The 17,897-nt window shown below is 51.9% G+C and overlaps 7 protein-coding genes across 7 annotated transcripts; 2 read left to right on the forward strand and 5 right to left on the reverse strand.

Annotated features, from left to right (window-relative positions):
- Positions 1-391: 391 nt before the first annotated feature.
- PHATR_43830 (vacuolar protein sorting-associated protein 35) lies at positions 392-6,228 on the forward strand (the record flags this gene model as incomplete). Its single annotated transcript, XM_002185973.1, has 6 exons — positions 392-3,914; positions 4,004-4,721; positions 4,749-4,789; positions 4,999-5,033; positions 5,118-5,353; positions 5,416-6,228. The coding sequence occupies exons 1-6, from the start codon at positions 619-621 to the stop codon at positions 6,226-6,228; spliced, it is 5,139 nt and encodes a 1,712-aa protein (XP_002186009.1). The 5' UTR covers positions 392-618.
- A 104-nt stretch (positions 6,229-6,332) lies between these two features.
- On the reverse strand, positions 6,333-7,877 carry PHATR_43831 (predicted protein; the record flags this gene model as incomplete). Its single annotated transcript, XM_002186253.1, has 2 exons — positions 6,555-7,877; positions 6,333-6,471 (listed from the first exon to the last, which is right to left on the reverse strand). The coding sequence occupies exons 1-2, from the start codon at positions 7,766-7,768 to the stop codon at positions 6,333-6,335; spliced, it is 1,353 nt and encodes a 450-aa protein (XP_002186289.1). The 5' UTR covers positions 7,769-7,877.
- Positions 7,878-8,551: 674 nt separating this feature from the next.
- Positions 8,552-9,080, reverse strand: PHATR_25577 (predicted protein). The gene has a single exon (XM_002186254.1). It carries the CDS (start codon positions 8,985-8,987, stop codon positions 8,586-8,588), a length of 402 nt encoding a protein of 133 aa, XP_002186290.1. The 5' UTR covers positions 8,988-9,080; the 3' UTR covers positions 8,552-8,585.
- A 1,389-nt stretch (positions 9,081-10,469) lies between these two features.
- Positions 10,470-11,057, forward strand: PHATR_3140 (predicted protein; the record flags this gene model as incomplete). Its single annotated transcript, XM_002185974.1, has 1 exon — positions 10,470-11,057. A coding segment is annotated over one exon (588 nt), but the record flags the coding sequence as incomplete, so codon positions are not given.
- Positions 11,058-11,256: 199 nt separating this feature from the next.
- Positions 11,257-12,041, reverse strand: PHATR_33147 (predicted protein; the record flags this gene model as incomplete). Its single annotated transcript, XM_002186255.1, has 2 exons — positions 11,257-11,796; positions 11,973-12,041. The coding sequence occupies 2 exons, from the start codon at positions 12,039-12,041 to the stop codon at positions 11,257-11,259; spliced, it is 609 nt and encodes a 202-aa protein (XP_002186291.1).
- A 1,388-nt stretch (positions 12,042-13,429) lies between these two features.
- Positions 13,430-14,324, reverse strand: PHATR_25581 (predicted protein). The gene is made up of 2 exons (XM_002186256.1): positions 14,157-14,324; positions 13,430-13,888 (listed from the first exon to the last, which is right to left on the reverse strand). Exons 1-2 carry the CDS (start codon positions 14,298-14,300, stop codon positions 13,490-13,492), a joined length of 543 nt encoding a protein of 180 aa, XP_002186292.1. The 5' UTR covers positions 14,301-14,324; the 3' UTR covers positions 13,430-13,489.
- A 197-nt stretch (positions 14,325-14,521) lies between these two features.
- Positions 14,522-17,897, reverse strand: PHATR_43835 (predicted protein). The gene has a single exon (XM_002186257.1). The coding sequence runs from the start codon at positions 17,568-17,570 to the stop codon at positions 14,577-14,579; it is 2,994 nt and encodes a 997-aa protein (XP_002186293.1). The 5' UTR covers positions 17,571-17,897; the 3' UTR covers positions 14,522-14,576.

The following is a 17,897-nucleotide window of genomic DNA, read 5'->3' on the forward strand; positions in this document are numbered from 1 at the left end:
AGGAAAGGAGTTCTACTATAAGGTACAGATAATGGAACAGTAAATGCCAAGTTTGCGAACGAAAGTACACGCACCCACTATTGAAATGAAGAAGATATACGAGTACTACCATAGGACGCTCGTGTATAGTACAAATTACAGGTTACTAACAGAGTACGCCAGGGTGTGGTAGTGAGATTGCCTTACTAGCCACGCTAGCTAGAGTGCACGGCACGCCGCCGCCGGCAAGGGAAAGGCAGTCGACACACGAATCACTGTAACGTTCAGGTTGAGACAGAATCCCAACCCGTTCGCAACCCGGTTGGACTGTGAATAACGGGACCATTGTGAATCTCTCCCTGCCCAATAAACAAACAAACACCAAGAAGACGTATAGTATTTCCACCACTAGTCTCGGTACTGTTGACGAAAACCCTCGTGGGTGCTTCTCGACGAGTGTATTCGACGTGTTTGGGTACGAGAGAGCAATTTTCTTTGCTCCCAAAGATCCAGACTTTTGTTTGGACCCTTGACACTGCTTACTGGTTTGTTTATTGTGACGGTTACAGTTGTTGCTGCGCAAGCCACGAGCGTGTGTCTTTCGCACTCCTTCCGTTGAGATTTGGCAGATTGTAGAGAATGGAACGTGTAACTTCCAATGCATCCCAAGCACCTTCGGTGCAGAGCGATGGGAGTCAAACAGGCGGAGCTTGGGGGACGATGGGTGGCGGTCCCGGAGACGGGTTCCAGTCCGGACCTGGCGGTTCCGTCCAACCCAATCCCAACAACAGCACTACTACTAGCACTGCGTTCGCATCGTCCCAACCCTCCCCCGAAACCCCGGCTCCGTATTCCCCCTATCCTCCCGGTTCCGGGAGCGTCACCCGCTTTGCGCCATCCTCCACGCTTTCACCCTACCCCACACAAGCAACGCCGTACTACGGGGGTGCACCCACGACACCCGCACTCTATCCCGACACGCCCATGGCGGCGTCGTCGTACGCGGCTCGTTCGGCACACGCCTACGGGACCGCATCCTCGCAGTCTCTTCCGCAATCCCAAGCACCGCCTCCACCGCAAGGAGCGGCATCTTCCTACGCGTCGCGTTCCGCACAAGCGCACGCATCCCGAGACGGGTCGGTGTCCATCCACACCGGACAGTCCCACGCCTATTCCGGAGCCCCCGTGCGGAATATCCCACCTCTGGTGGGTGGATCGTACGCGTCACGATCCGCCCACGCGTACCAGTCGCAGCCACAGCCATCCGCAGCGTACGGTCCCTCCACCTCATCCCCGTCACCCCCGTCCGGTGGACTACCAGGAACGTACGCCAGAGGTAATCCGCCGATGAATGTAACGGGAGGGACGTACGGGTCATACGCACCGCAACAGCCACAAATATCAAATCCGCAACCGCAGCCCAACGACGGTGCACAATCCAACTACAATACCGCTGCACAGCCCAACAGTACCCTACCACCACCAACAACTCAAAATCCACCGCCCGGTAGTACCACGAGTGTCCACAGCAGAAGTCACGTTAACAACAACAACAACAGCGCCCCCATTACTCCGCAGGCACAGGCCGCTCAGCAGCGCATGCTCACCGACGCATCGCGCAAGGTCCAGGAACACGCCTACTATATGCGCCAAGCCATGGACGAACGTAATCTACCCGTTGCGTTGGATCGGGCCGCTCACATGGTGGGAGAATTGGGGGGACCTCCGCACGGACATCACCACACGACCCATACGGCGACCGGTCCCACCAATACGGGTTTGTCCGCATCGCTCACGCCCAAGAATTACTACGAACTCTACATGAGGGCCCTGGAAGAAATGCCGGCCTTGGAAGACTATTTGCTGAATTTGACCAATCCAACAATGTACAACACCGAGCCAACGATTGAAATCGTTGCGTCGCCGCAGCATCTGCGTCGCGCACCCTATACCATGACGGAACTCTATGATTGCGTTCAATACTGTCCCCGGGTCGTCTCGCGCTTGTATTTGCAAATTACCGCCGGATCGGCTTGGATTCGGTCGGGAGGCGACGCGGACGTGTGCTGGGTGCTGAACGACCTCGTTCAAGCCGTCAAGTGCGAACAGAATCCCACGCGAGGCTTGTTCTTACGACACTATCTCTTGACCGCTCTCAAAGACAAACTACCCGATACACCCGCGCCCCACCACCCGTCGACCCCCCATCTGGAAACAATTGTTTCCGAAGAAGAATTGGCGGACGACGAAACCAAGAGCCATGACGACAACGACAATCTTGACGTCGGTCAAACCGCCGCGCCGGTTCCCGTCGGCACCGTCAAGGATTCGTACGAATTCATTCTCAATAATTTCATGGAAATGAACAAGCTTTGGGTGCGTATGCAGCATTTGCCGGGGGATGGACGGAGTAAGGAAGTCCGTCGTCGTCGAGCTCGTGAACGCAACGAACTGAGAGTGCTGGTGGGGACCAATTTGGTCCGTCTTTCGCAACTCGAACACGTCACGTCCAAAATTTACGGAGAAGTCATTCTGTCGCAGATTCTGGAACATATTGTCACGACCGGGGAACCCTTATCGCAAGCCTACTTGATGGATTGTTTGGTCCAGGCCTTTCCGGATGAATACCACATCGAGACCTTGCCGATTTTGTTGAATGTCTGTCCGCGATTACGGGACAAGGTAAACATTCGCACAATTTTGCAAGGGCTCATGGATCGGCTGGCGAATTACTTGGCGGAAGAAGAGTTGCTCGACGAGAGTGATACGAATCAAGTCAAAAAGGCACTGGCTCGTGATTCTTTCCGACTTTTTGAAGACTGTGTCCAGAAAGTCTACAATGCGCGCGGACCCAAACTGACCTCCCGCGAAGTAATCCGTTTACAATCCGCGCTCTTGCAGTTTTCTCTCAAGTGCTACCCCGGTAACTTAGACCAAGTCAGCACCTGTTTGGGACTCTGCTCATCAGCTCTGCGCCAAGCCAACGCGTCGTACGATCCTAGCGACGCTACCAGGGCAAGCATCATCCGACCTCTGGACGATGTGTCGGTGGCCGAGCTGGAAAAACTTTTGTCCATTCCACTCGATTCGTTGGCGTTGAAAGTATTGCAGCTCGAGCATTTTAATGGGTTAATTCGGTTCTTGCCCTGGACGAGCCGCCGGCAAGTGGCCATCAAAATGCTAGAAGCTGTCGACAAGGCGGGTGCGCCTCCTACAAATCTGGACGAGATTGAAGAGCTGTTTAGCGTGATTGAGCCAGTAATTCGCAATCCCAACAATACAGCATCGGGGATAAGTAGACCACAGCCGCAGCCGACTCACATGGCAAATACAGCCAGTCTCATGGCCGGATTGGGGGTCACTCAGACTGACGCTCCATCGTTCAGCCAGTCTTCCTTTAACGACAATGATCATTCGTCAGCGGCGGCACCGTCCCCGGAATTGGCACGCGAGGATGCTCTGGTTGCTAAACTTATCCATCTTTTGGATCACGAAGATACTGATGTGATATTTGCCATGCTCAAAATTGCTCGTGAGCATATCAATCTGGGTGGGACTAAACGCGCAAGTCGAACGTTGGTAGCCGTTGTATTTGCTTGTTGTCGACTTGGCCGCCGGATTTTTGACACGGAAAATAGCAACGATGAGAGCCTGCCGATAGAATATAAGGAAGACGGCAGCACTGCTATGGCGAAAGACGGCAGCGGCGACGATGATATTCCAAAGGAGCAGCACGAATGCAACGATAGTGATGGTCCGAAAGAGAATAATGATGATGACAGAGACGACAGTCCCAGAGAAAAAGACATCGAAAACAAAGACGACAGCATATCAGAAAGTAAGAAAGTGGATATTCCGCAAAAGACAGCAGAAACTGAGTCCGAAACGAAATCTATGTCGGAAACGAAATCTATGTCGAAAACGAAAGCGACCAGGTACGAATTCACATTTCTACCATACGAGTATGTGAATGACGCTAAGTCTGCGCGTACTGACAGACGTTTTTCCTTCTGCCGTACTACAGCTCCCGAAATGTATTCGTGTTCATCCAAGACACGCTGTCTATGATAGGAAGGGCCAACGCGGAGGTTGGCATCAAGCTCTATTTAGAAGTATCGCTTATTGCTGATTTGCTGGCAAAGCGATCATCGGAATTCTCCGCAATCTCTTACGAGCTCATGACACAAGCATTTGCCTTATACGAAGAATCAGTATCAGACTCAAAGGTACAGTACCGTTGTGTATCACGAATGATTGGTACCTTGCTCTCCGTGGTGTCGCTTAGCAAAGAGGATTACGAAGGGCTGATCACAAAAACGGCACAATTTTCAGCAAAGCTATTGAAGAAAGCGGATCAATGCGAGCTAGTGGCACAATGCGCTTACTTGTTTTACCCAGTGGATGCGAGTAACAATGCTTCCAAGTACTCCAACCCGCAGCGTGCTTTAGAATGTTTGCAGCGATCTTTGAAACTAGCTGATGCGTGTACTTCCGCCAATGCTGGGAACGTCGGTTTGTTCGTCGATCTTTTGGAGCACTACGTATTCTTCTTTGAGAAAAAAAATCCTGTGATTTCGCATTCATACATAACGGGACTCGTGTCACTTATCAAAGAGCACTTCAATACTTTATCCGACGATTCTGGCGTCGCACAAGCCAAAACACATTTCGCTGAGCTTGTTCGCTATATCAAAGCGAAGAAATCCAACGATTCCTCTTCGGAGCTGTTCTCACCTGTCCAGGTAAATATGTAGTAACAATTTAATTAGTTGGAGATTGCGCATAGTAGCATGGAAGAGTTAGGCGCGAGGTAGGAAGCGAAGGTGCAACGCTTGCGATAGATATGTGCACCTATTCCTGTACGGGAATACGCTTTGGCCGGCAGTTGAATGACTGCAGGAGCCCGAGTATCGTTACACATGGCGGATTCCAATCGTACGTCCGTTTCAACCATCTCGGTTCGTCTCTTGAGGCTTGGTAAAGATTTCTGTAATCTGCGGTTTCAGTCGCTGAATGGAGCCTTCGGGGATTAGTGGACTGCTTCATAAAAAAAGGTAAGACAAAGGCCGAATAGGATGGGGTAAGAGTGAAGAGTGCTATCTTCTGGAGTCTCACCAAAACTGGTCATGCTATCGCAGGAAGTATGATTCATCCAGCTAACGCTATATTGGCTGCTTTGCTGGGTTATCTGGTCAAAGGGAGCAACGCCGAGTCGCACTACACCTTGAAGTACCGACAATCGAAACCAGGAGGGAATGCTGTGCGCAGGGCTACCAAACTTCGAGGAATGAGGCACTTGAGCATCAACAAAGGACGCACTCTTGCCATATTGAAAGATAGAACACAGGCTTTGGCACCTAGAGGAGGAGAAAAGGTAAGTTCTCTGGTTCACTGCTTCGGGAACTGTCCAATGTCTCACTCCTCATTTCGAAATAGGGTCGCAACTTCCGTTCTGGTGCCAATGGTATCAGTGGTAGAACCAAAAGCAATGGTCCAGCTTTCAGCGAATGGCCTGTAGACGACGATCCGCTTATTCCAGAACCTGAAGTCACAATGACGGGCGAGGATCGTCCCAGTTCAGACGATGGGCTAGTGATCACAGGAGACGATGTCATCTCACCAACCCCAGCACCAAAACCTGAAAGCTCTCCCAGCAACGAAGGTGTGAACGTGAGTGGCCCCACGCCCAGTGATGGCGGCATTTCGCCTACCAATGCCGGTGAAAACTCTCCAAGCAATGAAAGCGTAAACGTGAGCGGCCCCACACCCAGCGGTGGCGGCTCTACTCCTACGAATGCCGATGAAAACTCTCCTAGTAACGATGGCATAAACGTGAGCGGCCTTGCGCCCAGCGGCGGTTCTGCTCCAACGAATGCCGATGAAAACTCTCCCAGTAACGACGGGATAAACGTGAGCGGCCTTGCACCCAGCGATCGCGTCTCTACACCTACGAATACCGGCGAAAACTCTCCCAGCAACGACAACATCAACGTGTCTGGTGTATTGACGCCTCTAGACGACGACGAAAACTCTATCAGCAACGATGATATCAATGCAAATGTCCCTCAAGACGACGAGGTCGACTATTCTCCCAGCAATGAGGGAATGGGCATTGATCGCAGCGGCTTTCCCGCTGGTGGCGGCGGCATTGCGGGCATTCCACCTTTGGAAGGTATGGAGTCCGAATTCGGCGACGATGTCTTTAACCCTCCAACGAATGAAGACTATGTACGCGCCGGAAACGTCTAACTCCCTCTGTTTGGCAGGTTGCTGTATTCTGTGACCAAGTGCCATTTCAAAACATGCATATAGTAGCAATAGTAGTAGTGTTTCTTTATAAAACCAAATCTTTCTTATGCGAACGAAATGGTAGCTTGTTCACGGATCCATTCACCGTCAGTTTCACGCGGAACAAATTTGGCGACGCCAATCGCTGTACTTCCGTCTTTGCCTTGGCCCGTGTAGTACATTCGCAAAGAACCATCATCCATCCTGCAAAACGAATCCCGAAAAAGAATGAATTAGTAATAAAATACAATGATTTCGCTATCGACCTTGTCACTGAGCAAACGCACCGAACAAGGTGAGGTGACCCAACACCCGCAACGTCCCAGGCGTCCTCCTCGGCTCCTACATCCAGAATTACACCCTTCTTGTGCCAGTTTTGTGCGTCAATACTGGTTGCCATCATGATCCGGTGCTTGTTATCTTCTAGAGAAATGCCTTCATAGTACATTTTCCAGGAATCAATTTCTGTCCATCGTAAAGTTTCTTCGTCAAAAGATGCATCTCTCACAACGCAACACCGGGCACATCCAGCTGCATCCATGCCGTCCTTGTCGGGTTGCAAACACAAGCCTTTTTTGAACCACCGAAACCCGTCTTCGGAAATGGCGTAGGCAATCACTTTTTCCTTCGTTTCTTTCAGCATGGTACTGTAAAACATGAGAAATGCTTCGGCCTTATTCCCACTCACGAGATTGACGACCACTTCGGGCCAACCACAGTACAATTCCTCCGGCATGTTGGCCGGCACCGGTTCCCCGGCTTGATTGGGATCAGCCTTATTGTAGGGCACCATACAGGCGCCGGTGGGATCGTCTCCTTCCACGCGGCCCCAGGAAACCCCGTCTTGCGATACGGCCACGCCAATTCTGAGATTCATACCCTTGATGGTGGCGTCTTTGAGATTATCCGGAATTTTCGAGTCGTCCAGGTAATCCGCCATGCGGGTTTCTTCGAAACTACCACCCATGTAGTACATGAGGTAGACGCCACCTTCCGTCATGACCGCGGGTGTGCTCATGGGCAACAGTACGTTGCCGAGCCCGACGTGAGCTGTATCGAACCCCCACCAGGACTCTTTGTTGAGACCGAGCGATACGTCCGGCACGTCTTCGGAAAAGTTCCCCTGTTCGTCCTTGACCCAAATGAGTCCGTTTTTGCTCTTGGCCCGGCCGATGCGTCCGGTCGACAAAGGCGGGAGCGCGCGATCGCTATCGAACTGCGCGTCCCGTCCGTGGTACCACATGACGTATTCCGTCTGGGACTCGGGGTCCGTGTTGAGACTATAGCGATGAACCCGCGCGTTGCCGATTTGAAACGAATCAAAGCGTGCCGGATCGTCCGACGGTTGCAGTACGACGTTCTGGTTGGAGGAAGTCGCCGCGAGACGACTGTGAGAACGACGACGATGAAGGAGGTTCGGGGAAGTTTGTGGCGAAGACAGCCAAGCGTGCGTGGGGCCGATCACCGCCCAGCCAAAACAAGTGCAAGCAATCCACTTCATGGTCCCGTTCGTCCGTTTGTTCGTTGGTAACGTGCAGGTGTGCAGTTCGTCTATTTAATGACAGCCACGTACCGAGTGGTTAATGGCAATCAATGCGATGGCAACCCTGTCTACCAGAATGAGAAAGGCTTTCGCACGGAGGGAGTCTGGATTGGGTTGACTCCGGAAAACGTAGAAATTGTAGTGCGCAAAGCTTCAACATGCGTCATCCGGGAGTCAGCAACACACGGTCAGTAACGAATCGATTCTACCAGAATCTCTCTCTCACTATTCTCTAGAGTATAGCTAGGAAAGCTGTGTCGTCCATTGGTATATCATTCGTTGAGTTCTTACCGTCAATGATATCAACAACAACGAGCAACTCGAAGGTACGAAGAATCTTTGCGGAAAAGAGTGTTTCCTGACTGTAAACCCCAGTTCACATACATTCGCTAACCTAGTTTGGTCGTGTCACTACGGAAAGAACGAATACTATTCTAGTAGAGTATAGGTTGTTAGCCAGCCAGCCAGCCTAGGTACAACGACTCCAACTTGCAGTGAAATGAGGGGAACCGGCAACTTAGCGAAACAAACATGAGCATCGGCTGAGATTACCATGGCAACAATGCCAACAGCAGTACACTGCTGGAACGGGAGCCACCTATGTGTCTACCTACATGAAACGACGTTTACGTAAAACCAATGCACGTACAAGAAACACGCCAACAGCGACAACACTAATATGCACAAACACACGCGCGCGTGACAAAAACGGTAGCGCTGTCCGTCGTACACAACAAATTGTTGTAGGTTTCGTGTTGACAATCGTTTATTGGTTTTACGCAAGTTCGGCCATTTTCTTGGCAATAATGGCTGTCTTTTGCTTCTTGGCCACCATGACCTTGAATCGGTCAAAGTCGGATAGACCCGCTCGCGTTTTACGCGCCGTCAGTTTCTTGGCCCACGAACTGGATTCCCACTTGTTCATGGTGTCGGCTTCCGTCCAGGCCTTGAGCAGACTCTTTTGACGAGCGTTTCGCTGAATATCGACCTTCAGGTCGGTCAGCGCGAGGCGTTTGTAGGAAATAACTTGTCGGGTGACTCCCGTGATAGATTCTGGGCCGTCAATCAGACACTTGTTCTGGTCGACAATATCAATAATGGTGGCGAGCTTGCCCGCCTCCGGTCCGTAGTTGATCAAAACCACGCGACCCAATTCAACGTATCGGTGAAACGGCATGGTTGTTAAAGAGATTGAAAATGAGAGAGAAGTGGTATGTGTATGTAAATGTGTGGGTGATCCTACGCAAAAACGAGTTTCGAAGTAGCAGCGACACACGAGATGGAGTGTAGTTTGTTGTTGGTCAAAGGACACGGCGAGGGGCCCACCACGAGTGGTCCGTAGTCCGTTTTTGTCGGGTAATTTCGCATGCTAGAGACGGAGCACGGGGTTCCGCGAGCGGCGGATACCCGCGTGCGGCGGATACCCGCGTGCGGTGATGCGGGCCGAGAATTTTAGTAAACCGGTAATGGAGGGTTGAATAGGGTAGGGCGGGAAAAGACCACCAACCTACCCCGGAAACGATAGGACATGTCGTAGCGGACATTTAAAAGAAGAGAATTTCGTTGGATATACCTACTTCTTGGATTTACATCACACAACCAAACCGGTAAATCTTTCAACTGGTAGAAGATACCGGGTAGAGTAGGTACTCTTCTTCGACACCACACAAAACACCAACCAATACACTCTGGAAAAGACACCTCCACGTGAGAGGAGATCATCGTCCCCACAATTTGCCGAGTGATACTGTTCGCTTCGCAACAACCTAGCAGACTCTGCTGGTGTCACATTTTCGGACACATTTTCGTCTGCCAAGGCCGTGTACACACACGCACATATTCATAAAACTCGTTCGGAAATCGTTTCATGTCGAGTTTTCCGTATCCCGCCTTTCTCCACCACCGTCCGGTGGACGCCGCGGCGCAGCGTGCCGCACTCGCGGCCGTTGGTCGTTGCCGCATCGTCCCTACATCGTCCTTTCCTGGGGCCGCTGACTTTCGCGAGATTGTCCAAATGAACGTGGCACAAGCACACGTCGGACTCACGGACGAGACCGACGGTGCGGATCAGGAAACGCTCCAGACCACACGCAAGGCCCGGATGAAACAGGGCATCGCCATGGCCAAGACGTATTTCGTCGAAACCTTACAGTTGGATGTCACGGTCGTGGATGTGGAAGTCGTTTTGGATGCTCGGGATGTGATTCAATCGGACGGCTGTCTCGCGAGTGGACTCCTCGATGCGGGTTGTGACAAAATTGTCGTGGACGGCACCAATCGGGACGCTTTTGAGACTGCACAAATTCCGAAAGCGAGACTGATGGGCCACTTTGTGTATCCCCATACCGATTCACGAACCCGAAACGGGAGTCTCGCCGTGGCCTTTGCCGAAGTCCAACCCTTTTGCGATTCCGTCAGTGTCGAGCTATCGAATCCTGAAGCCGTCACGGAAAGTGTCATCCAGGAAATTGTGCAAGCGGCAAAAGCCCAGCAATTGCAAATTTCAATCGTCTACAATCCCAACGACTACGAGAATCCTGGTGATCACGCCGCCATGGTTGGTCGCGTATGCCAGAGCTTCCCAGAAGGGCAAGTCCGGTTGGCCTTGACCGATCCGACCGCCTCGCAACTCGGACACGCCTACGCGGCGTGTCTCAAAACCGACCGGGACGACGGTCTCTTTACCACCGTCGTCTGTACTCGCAACAATGAAGCACTGGGGCTTGTCTACTCCTCCACGTCGTCTATTGTCGCCGCATTGGAATGTGGTCGGGGTGTCTACTACAGCCGTTCCCGGAACGGATTGTGGCGCAAGGGCGACACGTCCGGACACTTTCAGGTACTGCACCGGCTCGACAAAGACTGTGACGGGGATGCTTTGCGGGTGACGGTCACTCAAAAAGGCACCCCTGCCGCATTTTGCCACTTGAATACTCTAACGTGCTGGGGTACGTCGAGAGGCTTGCGACATTTGGAAGAAACGCTGCAAGACCGACTCGTGTCGGCTCCGGAAGGATCCTACACGAAACGTCTGTTTCAAGACGAGACACTGTTGCGGGACAAGCTGGTCGAAGAAGCGCAGGAATTGTCGGAAGCCGATACGAAGGCACACGTGGCGGAAGAACTGGCGGATGTCCTCTACTTTGCCATGGTGAGGGCGGTCAAGGCTGGAGTCAGTTTGGATGATGCCGTCGCAGAGCTAGATTCTAGGGCGCGAAAAGTGACGCGACGAAAAGGCGATAGTAAAGCCTTTCGAATTGCAGCGGGTGAAGCTATTTTGAAAAAAGCGCAGTCGTAGCAACGCAAGAAATAGATTCGTATACGGAATCTAGGATACCTCCTTGGATATTAATAGCACATTTCTGTCCTTGGTAGAATCTTGAGTGTTGCAGCGGAACGATAAAGGGTCGAATGGTCAGGCTGAGCTGAATAGTCCCCACTGAGTTCTATCCGGAACGGACTTGCGACGAGGAGCTGCCAAAGTGCAGGCGTGCTTCCATTGAGTCCCAACCTATGCTGCTAGCGGTGTGTTCGCTTTTAGACCTTGACCGGGGTCCAGACTTGTCTACCGAAGCAGGGTACTCCGACTCATCCACTAGATGAAGCGGCGCATCTAGAAATGCTCCATTGGGAAACAAATCGTCCAAGCTATCAAAACTGGATGAGACACTGGCCAACGAGGTCATCTCGGAAATCCCATCATTGTATTCGACTGGCCCTCCGACTAGCCAGTTGCGTTTGGGAATTTCCATGTGATTTGGAAGGCGAATCAAGCGTGGGACCAAGAATCGATGAGGAGAAAGCGGAGGGAGACGCCTGTCATCTTTATGTAATCGCGGGGGATTGGTGACTTTGTCAGCGTTGATGTTACCGTCTGCGGCGATCAAAAGTGTCGCTTGGTCAATGTCGCTTGTCAAGGTCGAGGTGTACGAAAGTTCTGGACTATCAGCACCACTCTGTTGGGCGCCTCGAGACTGGACAAAGTCCTATGAATTTTTCAAAGGTAAACCAAGCTGTAACAAGTTGTTGCGAACGGCGGCCTGCAAGCGGCCATACATAGCGGTCCCAGGGAGAGGGCTTGGTCGAGTGGGAACGGCATCTCGCTGCTGCTCTGTCTTGTTCATTATCCCAGATGTTGCCGTTTGAGCAAAGGGATGCTTACTTTTACCACATGCTGTGTCTTTGAGCTGAACAGGGGTGTGTTTGAATGATTCCATGTCGCTGCCACCATGACATGAGCAACTCTCGCGGGGCTTTGTAGTGCTCCCTTTCCCAGCTACTCGACGCATCAGGCGGGCCAAGGAAATATGCTTGAACAAGCGCTTCTTGGACTTGCACTGTCTCGAGTACGATTTGGGATTGGAATTGTAGACAGCCCTTTGAACCTCCGAAGCTCCCGCCGCTTCTCGTTCGGGTGTTGTGGAGTTCACATGTTGGGACAACGATGCCAATTGCGAGGGCCGATTGTCGGCAGCCATCGGATAGGATATCTCCTTTTTGGATCCTGATTTAGTTCCGCTCATGTGACGGTTGTGAAAGAGAGTAGAGTAAGGGGGGAAGCGGTTTGTTGAATCACAGTCAATAGAAAAGAAAACGGAAAAAAGTGTTCGACTCTCCCCTGAATCGTTATCGAATTGGGAGAAAAGGAGCAACCGGAAACCCGGCTCGCGCCCGAGCCGACCAAGCCGGCATGTGTCTCGAAATACGGCATTATTATTATTTTACATTACATTAGTAGTGCAACTAACTTCGATAGGCATTTGTACTTCTTTCGTTCACTGTCAGTCTCCCTCCAATCCCATCCCTGTCTGACTGTGAGCCAACCATGCACGATGTAACTGTAAGTCCATCTACCAAGCGTTGACCATGAGAATTGTACAAAATACATCGTAAGAGATATGTTATTTTATCCAAGCTTCTTGTTTTACAGTATTCAGTGTACACAACTCTACTTTCCTCACGACGCCTCTTTGCAGAGATTATAAACCATGCCAAAGGTTGCAAGAGTAGCCAAGTTTCGTACAGCATCTGTCCAGGCTTCTCCATCGTTGCTGACTGCGAAACAGGTGTCGGAACCGGCCAAAATCCCAGAAGCCACGGATGAAACAAATTTAAGCCGAGGCCAACGAAAACGATTGGCGAAACGCGAACAATACCTACGTAAAGAAAAAATTGTCTTGTCGTCACTGACGCTCCGCCATCAAGACGAGCAAAAGAAACGAATCGACGGGTTGGATGCTATCAAAGAAGCCCTTTTGTCGACAGTGTCCCCAATTCAGGATGAACCAAAAATAAGCGATCTGAGCAAAATTAAGCCCAACTTGATGATATCTAACAAGTCAAAGAAGTCACTAGTTGCCCGAGAAGTCTCTCAAATGTCCCTTGTTTTGCAACATCCAGCCTTTCAAGCAGATCCTTTCGCCACCATTCGGGAGCACCTGAAAAATACGCTAGCAAAAGACGAACGCCAACAAAAGAAAGAAGAAATTCAGCATCAGAAAGAACGTGTCAAGATAGCCGAAGAAAAAAAGATTGCTAAGAAAAAATCTGGAGCCAAGAGGAAACGAAAAAAGTTCAAAGCCACTCGTTCCCGTGCTAAATGAAGCGATTAAGTTGCCTCCTGGGTGAGACTCGTTGCTTTAATTACGATATTACCATCTTAGTTGTATTTCGTATTGTTCACAGAACGTCGGAAGGATCGTCTTTGCCCCCCTTTCGTTTCCGTTTATCCTCCGGCGCGTGAAAATTTTCTCGATTGTAAAATGATCGCAAAAGTCCTACCGCATCGTCTTCCAACATTCCTCCAGAAACTGGGTATCCTGCGTGATGTGGAGGATGATCTTTATGTAGATGCAAAATGGATCCGCAACCACCAAACTTATCATTGCGGCAACCAAAGTAGACCTTACTTATCTGGACTTGAGCTAACGCGGCTGCGCACATGATACACGGTTCACAAGTAACATAAAGTCGACACTTCTTTAGCTCCTCCGGCTTGAAACGCCTACCCGAGCCCCAGCCGTACGCATTTCTCCATTCCCCCGTGCCCTCGCGTATATTCTGTTTTTCGTGCTTCCACTTGTCTTCTAAAAGGAACCGTAACTTATCATTGTCCTGATCCTCTTTCCATTGAAGTAATGGTGAATCCTTGGGCAGTGACGCAGTCTTCGCAGGTCTAGCAAAAATCTCTGGTGGCAAGCGAAGCTGATCCGACGATTTGCCACCGGTCAACATGCGATCGATCGCAACAATTTCGGCATGCCGAGTTGCTGGTAAAATTGGGTGTACGTGAGACAGCGTTTTTGAGATAGGAGGTTTCATTGCACGGAGCAGAACGAAACGGCACCGTACCATCGCGCGTAGCGTTGACTTGGTTGGCTCCGTGGGAGACAACTACAGGACCGGTTTCCGTCGGCATCACAATCACACACCCTACAGGCACTTCTCCGATGTCGAGAGCCGCTTTGGCCACTCGAAGAGCTTGCCTCATGAACAGCTCATCTTGTTTTGTTTCTGCAATGCTAGTATCCATTGCGTACACAGCTTGTCATGATGCTCGGATGGATTGCACCGAATACGACGTGGACTTTGACGATCGTTGAGTGGTCGTTTCCATATTTCGTGTAGCCCTGACCCTTGCTTCTCGGAAAAGGCCCTCCCTTCACAACTACCGTACTAGGAAAAGATCGAGGGGAAAAAACGATATCATTTCAAAGAAAGGGTATTTTCTTATCACCTTAGATTTTAACGTTTTAACAGTTGTGCTTTAGCGTCCTCCAACCTTCTTCTTTCCTTTCTTCTTGGAAATGGCGGCCGGTTCCCATTCCTCTTGGGGCCCCGTCTTCCCTGCCTTACGATTGATAAACTCTGTTGCAAAGCTGTTCACTTGAGGAGTCGATCCGAGATAGGCCGACAAATACTGGCGAATCTCGCCTGGATCCTGAAGCGTCATGCAAAAAGCTACCAGAGTCAGGTCATCCGTACCGTTCAATTTATACACCTGGTCTTTACACCACTTCTCAAAGCTAGGCGACATCTTGGCCCCAAATTCATCCGAGACACTTGACGCGGCCATGTTCTCACGTTGCTGAGCTGTCTGTGGTTTTGGTGGCATCGCCCCTTGGCCTTGCGGTGGCGCGCGAGCTTGTACAGCTGCTGATGGTGCAAGCGTGTTTAAGTTGTTTACCACCGCAGCAGCGGTCGCTTTCGCCGCGCCGCCCGACCAAGCGGTACTGCCTCCCTTGGAGGCAGCAACGTTGGCCCAACCACTGCCCGATGGTCGAGTATTTTGTTGTTGCATAGCTAAAAGAGCAGCGGCGCGAGCTTCTTCCCTTTGAATCTCAGACATACTCTTTCGAGCATTGGGCTGGGCAGCGCTCACTCCACCCCACGCCGGAGCTGTGGGCTTAACAGCTTCTAGCCGCGGTTCTACTGGCTGCACTTCTTTGGCCTTTTTCGATTTGCTCTTCTTTTCTGATTTTGGTTGCGGGGGACTAGGCACAGACTGGTCCGGCATCCCGAGCATTACCTTGAGTTGATTCGAAGACTCATTGGCACCATTAGACTTGGCCAAAATTTCTCTAGCCTCGCGATCCGCTACCTCTTGGGCTCGCCGTTGCTGTTCCTTGGCCTCTTGCGCCTGCCGCTCACGCTCGGCTCGTCCCTTCGCTTCTCGGTTCCGTTTTTCTTCCTCTGCTTGCGCCATTTCGTGCTCCACGTTCGGGCCTTGGCGTGCCATAAAGGCTTTGGAAAGATCCGGAAATAAGGCCGCTAACGGATGGAAAGGACCAGTGGGCTGCTGACAAATAGGCAAATCGCCTTTGAAATATCCAGCTTCAAGCCACTGTCGCATCTCTTCACCGCGGAAGGGTCCCTGAATGTTGCGCTGTGGATCGGAGTAAAACCAGGGAGCATCGGCTACCACTGGAATACTCCCCGGATCGCGAGCTGCCGCCTTTTGCCGCTCCTCCACTAAACGCTTTTGTTCCAGCCGGCGTCCTTCTTCTTGTTGCACCCGTGCTTCCTGCTGCTGTTGTTGCTGCCATTGTTCTTTGGTAAGTAGTAACACGGCCATTTCGGCACCAAATGCTGGATCTTGACGTACCGCCACTCGTCGTGGGTGTCGGAGCAGCAAAGTTCGCAGCAAATCAATATTGTTTAGAAGCGGAATCACTCGAGAATCTTCCTCATGGAGGGTCGATAGAATGGAGCTGAGATCCGCACGTCCCCACGATTTCTCTAGAATGGAAGTGATGCGTTCCAAAAGAACCGTCTCTACCTGCGTCTGCACACCCGCCTGTTGTTCCTGCTGTTGGATGGAATTCTGTTGCTGGCGGGCACGCTCTTCTGCTTGTCGCTGGACCAACTCTTGCTCTTGTCGGTGTCGCAATTCCGCAGCTCGCGCCTTTTCCATCTCGGCCTGTCGCAAACGCGCTTGCAGATCGGGTTGCGGTTGGGGGGTTGGCAAAAGAGGTCCACCCCACGGATTCAACGGTATCGCCACCGCGTCTGCCGCGGTAGTGGTGGCTGCGGTAACGGGGGCTCCCCAGGCCGACGCGAGACCGGCCGCCGGTACGGCCGTTGTTGGATCCTTTTCAACCCCAATCATGGCCATGAGTCGCGAACTGGGGGTGGGGTCTTCGTCCACCGCTCGGATTGCCGGCGCCGCGTTGGGCGGCGCGGGATCGTCAAAATCTTCAAATACATTGACGTTGTCTCCGGAACCGGATTGTATAGTCGTTCCCATGGCGGCCAGGGGTCGTTGTGGATTCACCTGTACCGAGGGTTCAGCGACGGCGTCGCGAGTGTGGTTCCGTGGTTCGACATCGGCGCCACTGGACGTTCTCGAACGCGGACCGTGCAATTCGTCTTCGAGTAAGCGGCTTTGTTCGGCCATTTTCTCGAAATCAAAAACTCCGTCGTCGGGTTGCGGGCCATCCAGGTGACCGCCAAAGGCAGAAAAGTCGGCGGCGGCTCCACCCTGATTGGGATCATCCCACAACTCCCCGGGCGTTTCGGCATCCTTTTCCCGTGGTTTGTTGCGGGAGTCGGGAGGCGGCAAGGCCACTCCACGTTGCCAACGTCCGCCGGTATTGGAAGTACGTGCCGGTAAACCCGAGCGGATACCGGATCGACCTTCGTCGTCCCGGGAGCCTTTGGCCAACGAGGAGGATCGGCGCGCGAGGACCGCGGCCCATATTTCTTCCGGATCAAAGGTATCCCAGCAGACGGGGTCTTGGGGATGTTCCATGAGAAGGACGGTATTATGTAAAAGCTGCGCAACATGTCCGGGCGGTACCAGAGGCGGTTCCGGTCGGAGTGACAATAGTCGTTCGCGCGTATAGCGGGTTACCTTGGCGTCCTCCGTCGCGCGCGATGCCACGATGTTCCGGTTCCGCACCGGTGCTCCTCCTTCCGAAGTTCGTGCCGCCAGATCCGCGAGGGATCTGCCGGAAGTCTTGGATGGTGGTGCGTTGGAGTGACTCGTCCGCGGCATCGAGGATCGGAGGCCTTCGCTGCGAGAGTGGTTACTCTTGGGCAAAGGCGGCGACGGCGCTTCGAGACTGGCGACAATCTGCTCGTCGTCGTCGTCCAACGCGGCGAATTTGTTAAAAGTTCCGCTCGTTGGTGGTACCACCGGTCCGTTTTCGGAACCGACGGATTGGGAACGACTCCGTTCCACCGCGGGGGGAGGCTGGAAGCCTCGACCACCGCTCCCACGATTCCATGCGGGTCGCAGTGAAGAATTGGCCGAACTCATTGGTGTGTTGGTCAACGGAGAGATTGGAACAGGAGCACAATGCCGTTGTGAATGTTGTTGTCTTGGTTAGTATAGGATATATGTATGTACTGTATGAATGTATCTACACTCTATCCGTCGGGAACGTCACTGTCAAATCACTCTCAAATATCTGCGTGTAACTGTAAAACAAGGTTCCACAAATAAGAAAGGGTTGAGTCAGACTTTGACAGCCAAGAGTTGATATACCCGTCCACCACAACAACAGTAGTAACACCAGCAGCCAACCACACAGCAAAAAGACGACTTGGCAAGGTCCCGTAGAGAGGAAACGAGACCAGAAACAAC

Source organism: Phaeodactylum tricornutum, chromosome 3, assembly GCF_000150955.2.
Source record: "Phaeodactylum tricornutum CCAP 1055/1 chromosome 3, complete sequence".
Taxonomy (NCBI): domain Eukaryota; phylum Bacillariophyta; class Bacillariophyceae; order Surirellales; family Neidiaceae; genus Phaeodactylum; species Phaeodactylum tricornutum.

Bases quoted from the DNA above. Each gene is read 5' to 3' on its own strand.
- PHATR_25577 (XM_002186254.1), bottom strand. From the start codon at position 8,987: ATGCCGTTTCACCGATACGTTGAATTGGGTCGCGTGGTTTTGATCAAC.
- PHATR_25581 (XM_002186256.1), bottom strand. From the start codon at position 14,300: ATGAGGCAAGCTCTTCGAGTGGCCAAAGCGGCTCTCGACATCGGAGAA. The intron at 13,889-14,156 runs GTGCCGTTTCGT...TTAGAAGACAAG, and splicing joins ACGCTACGCGCGATGGTACG to TGGAAGCACGAAAAACAGAA.
- PHATR_43835 (XM_002186257.1), bottom strand. From the start codon at position 17,570: ATGAGTTCGGCCAATTCTTCACTGCGACCCGCATGGAATCGTGGGAGC.